Raw genomic sequence first — 12,293 nt, 5'->3', positions numbered from 1 at the left:
TCAGTGGCCTTTCTCACTTCCAAGATTATAATACTATTATCCTACATTTTACCATTATTGGCATTGTTTTATTCTGTTTTCTTATAAATCTGAGAACATACAAACAGGTTCTTCTAGAACCTTTATATCTATGGTTCCAAATTCAGACTATCAAATGTGCTTATATAAAACCTGAGTCTGAAAAAAATTAATTGGAGAGGTGATAACATTAAAGATCTTCTAGATCATCCTCCTGATCCCAGACCATGGCTAATTTAGATATAGGCCTTCAGTCAAGAACTGGAAAATAGATTTCCCCAGTCTCCTGATTATTGTAGGGGTAGATCACTTGGCAGGCTAGTTTTACACTGTTTTTCTGGCAATCATGTCTGGAAGGCCAGCATAGAAAATAGTGTTCTATCCCTTCAAAGATTTTACATGTACCTAATCTCCCACATTACACCCCCTTGTATTTAAAATAATAAAGCAATTTATGTAATCTCCAATAGACTCTATAGTAGCAAATAATTACCAATATCATAATGAGTAAAACCACAGAGGGCAAGGTTTAACATAAAAGGAAGATTTGTAAAAACCCATTAGTAATAATCATGAAGCTCTGAAAAAGAGTCAAATGAAATAATTTCATGACATTTTTCTATAAAACCAATTACCTTCCTTTCATACCCATTAAGAAAATTCGGGGTGGGATAAATAAGTATATACATTAAAGAGAATCATGTATAGAGAAAGAGGGGAAAGTGGGTAGAGAAACTTTTTCAAAACAAGTCTGCAGAAAAGCATTTAACTCTTAGGGAGTTTTATAGCTTATTGATCTCTGCCCAGAATATTGATGTTGTTCTAAACCACAGAAGAAAATTGTGGATGAGTGACTTTCTTGTTAAAATATTAACATGTATTTTTACAGTATTTAGAATAGAATAAAATTCCTTATCTTAGCCTAACAGACCTTAGTGATTTGACCCTTACAGTCATATAAAATGTAACCCTTAAATCTCTCAAAATTACTCATCATGTTTCAACCATTCAGGTGTTTCTTTTATATTCTTTAAGCATACCAAGTTTATTCTCTAATTATGCAAAACTCTCCCTCATTGCCTACAATAGTACCTGCCGAATGGGAGGTACTCTGTGAAAAACTACTTGTAAATGAATGTATGATTTATAGCAAGAATTCCCTTTTTTGACTTATTATAAAATTTATTCAGCAGACCACATGCCGACTCAATAACCTCTTCATGGAGGATTTTACTTCCTGGTTGCGAAGGGTATAAATCACAGGATTCATTAATGGAAAGATCACTGTGTGGAAGAAGGAAACTACCTTGTCTGCTGGTAAGGCTCTGAAAGGGCGAGTATAGATGAAGATGGCAGGTCCAAACATGAGAAGTATAATAATGATATGAGTGGTGCACGTGGAGAGTGCTTTGCTCTTCCCTTGAGAAGCAGACCCATGTACACGGCAGAGGATGACAGCATAGGAAGACAAAAGCCCCAGAAAGCACAGGAGGGTGAGCAGGCCACTGTTGAAGACCATCAGAAGCTCCACCATGAAGGTGTCTGTGCAGGCCAGCTTGATGACCTGAGGCACATCACAGAAGAAGTTATCCAGTCGGTTTGGGCCACAGAAGGGCAAGTGAAGGATGAGGGCCACCTGGATAATGGAGTGGACAAAGCCTCCAAGCCACAGAGCCAACAGCAAGACATAGCAGGCTCTAGGGTTCATGACAGTGGAATAGTGTAAAGGCCGACAGATGGCGATGTAGCGGTCAAAGGCCATCACAACAAGGAGTAACCCTTCCCCTCCTCCAAGGAAGTGCAAGAAAAAGAGCTGAGTGATGCAGCCCCTGTAGGAGATTACTTTCTTCTCAGAGAGGAAGTCCACCAGCATCCTGGGAGCCACAATGAAGGAGTAGGATGCATCCAGGAAAGCCAAGTTACCCAGAAAGAAGTAGAGGGGGGCTGTGAGGCCAGGGTCTGATCTGATGGTGAAGATGATAAGGAAATTTCCAGGGAGGATGATGAGATAAAAAATTAAGATCAGCACAAAGACCAGGAGCTGAATATTTTGGGACTGGGTCAGACCAAGAAGGATGAATTCTTTCACCGCTGTGCTATTTTCTAGCTCCATCTTTTCTGCCTACAGAACATCAAGGAATAAAGAGTTTACTCCCATCTCTTGCATCTAGATCATAGTTCTTTTCAAACTAAAAGTGATGTATGCCATGTCTGTTACACCATCACTGCCCCACAACCTATGGATTTTTTCCTAACCTTTATTCTTCTATATTTCATATTTGCCAACACCCTGGTCTTGAAGTCACACTCTTCTGCTTCTTCAGTCCTTCCTGTGCTGCTATTTAACTGTTCTCTCACATGGGACTCTGCAATGCCCCCGCCCTGACTTATTTATGATTTGCATGAGGCATAAGAAAATATTTCTGACTGAGCAAAAACTTAACCTCAGTTATCAAGTTCTTCAAGTTTTTATTTGATGAAGGTTAAGGTAGGGATTGACAGCAAATAGGAATCACAGTTTTTTAAGGTGAAGAAATGTTCCATATCATGACTGTAATGATTACCAGTGTCTGTTCTTTTGCAAAAATTTACTATACTCTACAGAAATTGTTACATTTACTTTATGTAAATTATACCTTAGGAATGCTGACTTAAAAAGTAAAGAGAAAACTGTTTATTTGAAATATGTCCTTCTCCTCTATAGAATATCAACACATCAACCTGGTCTAAATAAATTTTTTAAATCCTGGTCATTCTGGAGAAATTAAGATCTGAGGCTTATCTGTAATAGTGGTGTCTAAATTGTGAATGTGGTTACCCAACACACATAATTTATTGGCATGAAAACAATAATGGTAGTACTTCTATACATATATTATTATATCACATACTTTGAAGTTCTGCTTTTAAAAGTTTTATAGTTTTTATAGAATCATGATATAATTGAATATAAAGTATACAAATAAAATATAGATGTTACTTGTGCATGTTCAAAATAGTTTATTATTGAAATAAAAAATTTAAAAAGCTTGAAGATATTTACACAAGAACAAACACTAGTGATGTAAAACAATATTTCACATGCTTTCAGTAACATAGCACACTTGTTTTTAGTGTTATGGAATATAGAGTGTAGAGAGCAGGGCAAGAAGGGTCCACTAAGTAAATATAAGAGGAGACAGAATGAAAGAGATAAAGAAAAAAAAGAAAAGCAATAAAGTCTCAAATCAAGAAACTGAAAGATTTTTACAATGGCACATGTATTCAAAACATCAAAATACTTGCTTTTTGTAGGTCTAAACCTAAATAGATTAATTAATAACCAAAATTTCCATTTATAGTCTAAGTTGGGAATTATGAAATAGGTACTTTACATCACAGAAGGATATATATGCACAAACATACATTGTTTCCTAAGCGAAACTGAAGCACAAAACTTTACAAATGGCACCATCCAAATCAACTTTTCTGTTTCCTCCTTTCCTTTTCTATCCTTTCCCTGCCCTTTTCTCCTTACCCTCCCCTCCCCTCCTTTCCTTTCCTTTTTCTTCTTCTCTCTCCTTCCTTCCTTCTTAAGTATTCACTGGCTTCAATATGTATCATTCCTTCTGTGCATAAAACCTGTTAGAAAAATGGATCAGGAATCCCTCTCTATTTAATCCTAAGTCGTGTGAATCTTGCACACTATTATACAGTGGTTATTTCATAGTCTTTCAAATGCTGATACTGTCTTTAAGACATAGAAGAAACCTTTAAGATCCTCTAAGGTTAAGAGCTACAGACTCTTCCTCTGTATCTTGTGTTTTATTTCCTATCATAGATTTCTGTTCTTCTATTAACTCTTTAACAATGAGATTCATTACCATCTAATATCCTCACTTCTTTCAGTTAATATATGACATGTGAATTTAAGACCAAGTATTAACATCCCCAAATTAATTGGTATTTTAATAAAGGCTTTGTATATCTTCAATAATTTTAAATATGAGTAAGAACTAGAGCTATATTATTAAGAACATATAAAAGGTGCTGCTGAATTGTTGAATTCAGACCTCACATATTAGTCTATTTCTACAATAATTCTGACCTCTACATTCATGACAGCAAATTAACCACCTGAAGAATTATAATAGGTTTCATGTATTCCTTCTTCCTATACTTCATAAATATGGAAACAAAACATTTACCTCTCTAGCAATCCAACACTACTCTCACACAACAATCACTTCCTCAAGGAAGGAACAATTACTGATTATTCCTGCCTTTGTTCTTAAATATCTCTTCTCACAGAGGAGGCTCTTACATTTTGAAATACATACACAGCCCACTTGTGATGCAACAGAGAATGTACTTTGGGAATTTAAAGGCTAACAATGCTATAGAATACTTTCAATGGGAATTATTAAAATGCCAACAAGATGTAATCAAAGGTTAGACTAAAGAGTCCTTAGGTACAGATATTCAAATACACTCAGTTAAAGAGACACTGTGTCTCTGCTGGGATTTAAAATCAACATTCCAACAGTGACAGAGACAATGGAATGGCAAGCATCTTTATTAGGTCTCAGTTAGTAGAAAGCCACAGGAAATTATTTTATATTTTTCGCTACAATTTAAAGAAAGAAAACATAGTATAATTGGTAGGAAATCATAGCTACATCAAGAAAAAATTAATGTGATCAGGTAAATAAATATGTTAGACTCAACATATTTCTGGTGACAAAAAAGATAGGCAAAGACAAAATAAATGATGCTCACAAAGAGTCCTCTACACAGCCCTTCCGTGGAAACAGATATCCTCCCAAATAGACCATATTATGCCCTTGGTATTTATTGTTTTCAGTATAGACATAACTGTCTCCTAGGCTCTGCTGAAGCAATAATGAGGAACTATTTCCTTTTCAAATACAGATTAAAGAGTTGTTTATTATTATTAAACTAAATAATATTAAGAATCATGTAGTGGAAGGTAACAACATTTAAATTTTAGATTTGATTTTGTTTTAAAGAGAAAGATTTTCAAACTACTAAAAAATTAAATTACTAAACGTAAATTTTTTAATGCAATACATAGGGGCACCTGGGTGGTTCAGTCAGTTGAGTGTCTGACTTCAACACAGGTCATGATCCCATGGTTCATGGGCTCAAGCCCCGCATCTGGCTCTGTGCTGACAGCTCAGAGCCTGGACACTGCTTCAGATTCTGTCTCCCTCTCTCTGTCCCTTCCCTGCTTGTGTTCAGTCTCTTTCTCTCTAAAATAAACATTAAAAAATTTTTCTTAATACAATGCATAATAGATATTTCATTCTCATACAATTATGTTAGAGGACTTTAAAACCCCAATTACATCAATGCGTAGATTATCCAAACAGAAAATTAACAAGGTAACAGTAGTTTTGAATGGCAAACTAGACCAGATGGATATAGCAGACATATCTAGAACATTTCATCCTAAAGCAGCAGAATACACATTCTTTTCAAGTGCACACAGAACATTCTCCAGAATAGATCACATATTGAGCCACAAAACAAGTCTCAACAAATTCAAAAATAGCAAAGTCATACCATGCATCTTTTCTGACCAACACACTAGAAAACTAGAAATCAGCCACAAGATAAAATCTGGGAAGACCAGAAATACATGGAGCTTAAATAACATGCTACAAAACAATGGGACAACCATGAAATCAAGGAAGAAATAAAAAACCATATGGAAACAAAAGAAAACACAATGGTCCAATATCTTTGGGGGGCAGCAAAAGTGCTTCATGAGGAAAGTCTATAGAAATATAGGCTAACCTCTAGAAGCAAGAAAATTCTCAAACTAACCTTATACCTAAAGCTTCTAGAAAAAGAACAGGCAAAATCAAACCCATCAATAGAGAGGCAATAATAAAGATTAGAGCAGAAGGGTGACTGGGTGGCTCAGTTGGTTAAGTGTCCTGATTTTGGCTCAGGTCCTGATCTTAGGGTTTGTGAGACTGTGCTGCACTGACAGCATGGAGCCTGCTTGAAATTCTCTCTCCCCTGTCTCTCTGCCCTTACCCCCAACTCTTTTTCCCCCTCCCTCCCTCTCAAAATAAACATTAAAAATAAAGAATAGAGCAGAAATAAATGGTGTATAAACTAAAAAAACAATAAACAGATCAATGAAATCAGAAGATGGTTCTTGAAATGATCAACAAAATTGATAAGCTGGACTCATCAAGAGAGACAGAGAAAGAGAGAAAGTGAGTTTGTAGTCAGCCAAATAAAATCACTAATGAAGAGGAGAAGTAACAACAAACACCAAGAAATTCAAAGGATTGTAACAGAATATTATGAAAACCTATGTGCCAACAAATTGGATAATTTAGAAGAAATAGATAAATTCTTAAAAACATATAATGTACCAAAACTAAACTAGGAAGAAATAGAAAATTTGAATAGACCAATTACCAGCAATGAAATTAAATCAGTAATCAAAAAATAAAAATGCAGGACCAGAAGTCTTCACAGACAAATTTTACCAAAAATTTAAAGAAGAGTCAATACCTACTCTTCTCAAATTATTCCAATAATATAAGAGGAATGAAAACTTCCAAATTCATTCTATGAAGCCAGTATCATCCTGACACCAAAGCCAGATAAAGACACCATAGAAAAGAGAGCTACAGAATAATATTTCTCATAAATATAGATGCAAAAATTCTTAACAGAATATTAGCAAACCAAATCCAACAATACATTTTTAAAAATCATGCACCACTATCAAGTGGGATTTATTTGGAGGATGCAGGTGTTTTAATACTCACAAAACAATCAACGTGATACAGCACATCAACAAGAGGAGTATAAAAACCATATGATTGTTTCAGTGCAGAAAAAGCATTTGACATAGTACAACATCCATTCGTGGTAAAAACCCTCTGCAAGGTAGGTCTAGAGAAAACGTACCTCAATACAATAAAGGCCACATATCAAAAACCCATAGCTAACATCATACTCAATGAAGAAAAACTGAGAGAGCTCTTTCTAGGGTCAAGAACAAGGATGTCTACTTCCACCACTTTTATTCAACACAGTAATGGAAGTCTTAGCCATAGCAATCAGACAATAAATAAATAAATAAATAAATAAATAAATAAATAAATAAATAAATGGCATCCAAAGTGATAAGGAAGAAGTAAAACTTCCAGTATTTGCAAATGACATACTATGTATTAAAGCTGGAAGACTCCATCAAAACCTACTAGAACTGATCAATAAACTCAGTAAGTTTTCAGGGTACAAAGTCCATGTACAAAAACTTGCTGCATTCCTATACACTAATAATGAAACAGCAGAAAGTGAAATTAATAAAACAATTCTATTTACAACTGCATCAAAAACAATAAAATATCTAGAAAGGAGCTTACCCAAAGAGGTGAAAAATCTGTACTCTGAAAATTATAAAACATTGCCAAAAGTCAAGATGACCCCAAAAAATGGAAAGATTTTTTTTATGCTCATAGGTTGGAAGACCAAATATTGTTTAAAATGTCCATACTACCCAGCACTTACAAATTTAATGAAATCACTATCAAAATACCAAAAGCATTTCCCACAAACTAGAATAAATAATCCTAAAATTTAAATGGATCCACAAAAGACTTCAAATAGCCAAAGCAATCTTGAAAAAGAAAAACCAAACTTGAAGTATCACCATTCCAGATTTTAGTTATATTACCAAATGGTAGTAATTAAAACACTATGGTACAGGCATAAAAACAGACACATAGATCAATGAAATAAAATAGAAAACCCAGAAATAAACTGATAATTATATGGTCAGTTAATCTTATACAAAGAAATGAATACACAGGGAAAAAGACAGTCTTCAACAAATGGTGCTGGGAAAACTGGACAGCTAACATGCCAAAAAATAAAACTGGACCACTTTCTTACACTGTACACAAATTAAACTCAAAATGGATTAAAGATCTACATGTGAGACTGAAACTATAAAACTCCTACAAGAAATCATAAGTAGTAATTTCTTTGATATCTGCTATAGAAATATTTTTCTAGATATGTCTCCTGAGGTCATTGAAAATGAACCAATTGGGACTTCATCAAAATAAAAAGCTTTTGCACAATGAGGTAAACAATGAACAAAACAAAAAAGCAACATGATGAGTAGGATAAGATATTTTCAAATGATATATCTGATAAGAGGCTAATATTCAAAATATAAAAAGAACTTATATAACTTCACATCAAAAAGCCTAACAATTTGATTAAATACTGGACTGAGAACCTTTGGAGACATTTTTCCAAAGACATACAGATGGCCAGCAGACACATGAAAAGATGCTTAACAACTCTAAACCTCAGGGAAATACAAATCACAACCACAATGATATATCATCTCACACCTGTCAGAATGGCTAAAATAAAAAACACAAGTCACAACGAGTATGGGGAAGGATGTGGAGAAACAGGAACCCTCTTGCACTGTTGGTAGCAATGCAAATTGGTACAGACACCGAAGAAAACAGTATGAAGTTTACTTAAAAAGTTAAAAATAGGGGCACCTGGGTGGCTCAGTTGGTTGGGCATCCGACTTCAGCGCAAGTCATGATCTCAGGTTTGTGAGTTTGAGCCCCGGGTCGGGCTCTGTGGTGACAGTTCAGAGCTGGGAGCCTGCTTTGGATTCTGTCTCTCTCTCTGACCCTTCCCTGCTCATGCTGTCTGTCTGTCTGTCTGTCTGTCTCTCTCTCTCTCTCTCTCTCTCTCTCTCTCTCTCTTTCTCTCTCTCTCAAAAAATAAAAATTTTTTTTAAACATTCAAAAAAAGTTAAGAATAGAACTACCCGATGATCCAGTATCACACTATTGGGTATTTATCCAAAAAATACAGAAATGCTAATTCAAAGGGGTAAATGCCCCTCTATGTTTATTGCATCACTATTTATAATAGCCAAATTATGGAAGCAGCCCAAGTGTCCATCAATTGATGAATGAAGGTGTACACACACACATACTAGAATATCATACAGCCATAAAAAAGAATGAAATTTTGCCACTGGCAAAAACAGAGCTAGAGAGTATAATCCTAAGAGAAATAAGTCAGAGAAGGACAAATACTATGATTTCACTCATATGTGGAATTTAAGAAACAAACAAATGAGCAAAGGGAGGGGAAATGAAACGCACTCTTAACTAAAAGAGGACAAACTCATGGTTACCAGAGGGAAGTGGGTGCAGAGGAGGGTGAAATGGGTGATAGGGATTAAGGAGAGCACTTCAATGAAAATAATAATAATAAAACAAAAAATAAAAGTAGAGGAAAATAAAGACATTTCACTCTAATTTATGTCCAGCTCACAGAAAAAGAAGTGGGAAGACTGACAAATGGAAAGAATAGAGGGAAAAAGAGATACATATTATAAAAATATAAACAGGATGGGGAAATTAAAAACAATTACAAAGACTATATTAGGAAAATAGGAAATGAACATGAAAAGACAGACACGGAAATGCATATTTTGTAAAAACCTTATATACAAATAAACTCTATAGGTAAAAGAAAGTTATATATTAAAAAATGAAACAAAGAGTCTTGGTGCTTGTGGCTCTCTTCTGTGCCCCGAGGCTGGCTGCACGGTGCCCCGAGGCTGGCTCCCTACCGGGCTGCAAGCACTCCCAAACAGGGACCAAGGGGACCTGGGGCCTGCCCTCCTCTGCCCTGGAAGTCACTATGCCCTCCACTATGACACCACTTCTTTGTGTGGTGGACATGATGTAACACGAGGAGGAGAGCCCTGCTTGCAGCCCACCCCAGCCCCTAAGTCCATATCTCTGGGCACCAGCACCATGACATGAGTAAACAGAATATCTGTCAGGCAAGAGCTGCTATGATTGTTTATAATGATACCAACAAGAAGAGGTGCCAGCCGGTGGCTTAACTGGGTTTAGCAGAGCTCATATATATCAACAACACGCTCAGAAGGGTGAGTAAGAAAATCCAGGACCATCAGCATTGCAGGGTGGGGGGTAACCTAGTGATAGGAAGATGAAGGAATACAAACTATATGGATTAGAAAGGAAGAAACAAAGCTGACCTTATTCACTGATGATACAATTGTCTACATTAAAAACCCCAAGAGTATCTGCAGTTAAAATACTAGAATAAGCCTGTTGGCATGTTTACTGGAGAGAAGGTCGATTTATAAAAACCAGTAGCATTTTTGTATAACTAGAAATAAACAATTTGAAAATTCAGTTGACCCTGAAATAAGCTGGGGGATAGGGGTGCCACCTCCCATGCAGTTGATTCTCCATATATAACTTTTAACTCACCCAAATGCCAACTGTTAATAGCCTACTACTGACTGCAAGCCTTACTAATAACATAAATAGTTAATGAACACGTTTTGTATGTTATGTGTGTTATGCATTATATTTCTGAAAGAAAGAAATTCTAGTGTGCTAGAGAAAAGAAAATGTTATTAAAAGGACCATAAGGAAGAGAACATAAATTTATAGTACCATACTGTATCCAAAAAAAAAAAAAAAGTCCATGTTGAAGTGGACCTGCAGTTTAAGCCTGTGTTGTTTGAGGGTCAAAGATATATTAGAACGATACTGCTTAAAGTAACAATAATGATAATGTATCTAAGAATAAATCTAATAAATAATTGGTTTCCTTTCAAAAATAAACAAGAAAAGAAATGTACAATGAAATATGGGGAGAAAAATCCTCATCTTGGAGAATGTTACAGTCTATTGCCACCAAAGACTATAAAATGTGGTGTTTTTTTTTATAACTATACATAGACAGAATCAGGGATCTTGCCTCCTAATGTTTGCCACACCACTTAAAATTAACTTGATGATCTAAACTACTTTTCAGAAAGGAGACTTCATATTTCTGCTGGGAAAATTTTACCATTTTAGATAATCTTGGAAACTAAAATTATGAACCAGTTTTCATTATAGTGTCAGCAATGTAGCACTGAATGAGTGAAAAAAAAGTTCCTGTTCCTGGAAATTTTAAATTCAAATGCATGGAGAAGACAATAAATAAACACACCAGAAAAGAGTATCTGATAGTGGTGAGTGCCAAGTAGAAATATAACCGAGTGATATGCTGGAAAGAGACGGGCGAAAAGGCTGCTCTGCTAGGTGAGCTGGCCGGGGAGAGCCCTGCTGAACATGTATCTGAGTGTCTGCAATAATCCCACTATGTGGAGATCTGAAGAGCTGATAGAAGGCCATGAAGCAGGAAGAGGATGGTGCACTAAGAAGCAGAAAGGAAGAGAAAGTAACAGAAAGGCCACTGTGGCAAGAGAGTAGTGGTCAAATAGAATTTTTAAAGTGTTAGGCAAGATAGGGAAGGGCCAAATATGGATCAAATGCCGGTTGGTCATCATTTCATTTCAGATGTTATAAACAGATGAGTGACGATATCTTATTTACATTTCTAAAAGATTATTCTGGTACTGGTAAAGAAAGGGAAGCAAAGAGTGGAAGGAAGCAAGGAGACCAGTTAGGGAGCATCTGAAGTTCTGTGTAGACAAGAGATGGTGATAGGTTAGGCTAGGAGGGAGAACAAGAAAGAGATGGACACAGCCAACTAAGCCACCGAGGTTAAGCGTCAGACTCTTGATTTCACCTCAGGTCATGACCTCACAGTTGTAAGACGCAGCCCCAAGTCGGGCTCAGCAATAGGCATGGAGCCTGTTTAAGATTCTCTCTCCTTCTTCCCCTGCCCCTCCCTCTAACCCTCACCTCTTGCAAATACATACATACATACATACATACATACATACATACATACATACTACAAATGTTTTTCCTTTGCAGGTTAACATCAGACTTCTCTCAAAAGCAACAGAGAAAGTTGTTGTTGTTTTAAGTGAAGCAATATTTTCAAAAACTTAAAGTATACAACAAGGATTTTATATTAATCTAAGCTATCTGTCAAGTCTCAAGACAGTTTTAAGCATCCACTAACCCAGAAATTTATACTCATGTGCTTCTCCTGTGTAATGTTCTTGAGGACAAATTTCTTCCAATCAAGAGAATGTTGAGGAAACTTCAGCAAAAGGATAAAACAGGATAGCAGTATACCTCTTACCAGAGAGGGGAAAAAAATGGGACTAAGGGGCATCTAGCATACTCCAAAGGCAATGTTAATACCTTTATTTTTAAAAAGGGTGATAGGATGTGCCTGGGATTATATTATTATAATTTCTTTGCTTATCATATCTTTTAATAGGTAATAAGACTCCATAAATTAGGAAAAAAAAT

The 12,293-nt window shown here is 35.8% G+C and overlaps 1 protein-coding gene across 1 annotated transcript; it reads right to left on the bottom strand.

Annotated features, from left to right (window-relative positions):
• Positions 1 to 1,204: 1,204 nt before the first annotated feature.
• Positions 1,205 to 2,131, bottom strand: LOC115302077 (olfactory receptor 4N4). Its single transcript, XM_029952075.1, has one exon. The coding sequence runs from the start codon at positions 2,129 to 2,131 to the stop codon at positions 1,205 to 1,207; it is 927 nt and encodes a 308-aa protein (XP_029807935.1).
• Between the last annotated feature and the right edge of the window lie 10,162 nt (positions 2,132 to 12,293).

The sequence above is a fragment of the Suricata suricatta genome, chromosome 9 (assembly GCF_006229205.1).
Source record: "Suricata suricatta isolate VVHF042 chromosome 9, meerkat_22Aug2017_6uvM2_HiC, whole genome shotgun sequence".
In the NCBI taxonomy this organism is placed as follows: domain Eukaryota; kingdom Metazoa; phylum Chordata; class Mammalia; order Carnivora; family Herpestidae; genus Suricata; species Suricata suricatta.
The sequence above is the reverse complement of the archived record's forward strand: the minus strand, read 5'-3'. Positions and strand labels throughout refer to the sequence as shown.

Excerpts from the sequence above, each read along its gene's own strand:
- LOC115302077 (XM_029952075.1), bottom strand. The coding sequence starts at position 2,131 with ATGGAGCTAGAAAATAGCACAGCGGTGAAAGAATTCATCCTTCTTGGT.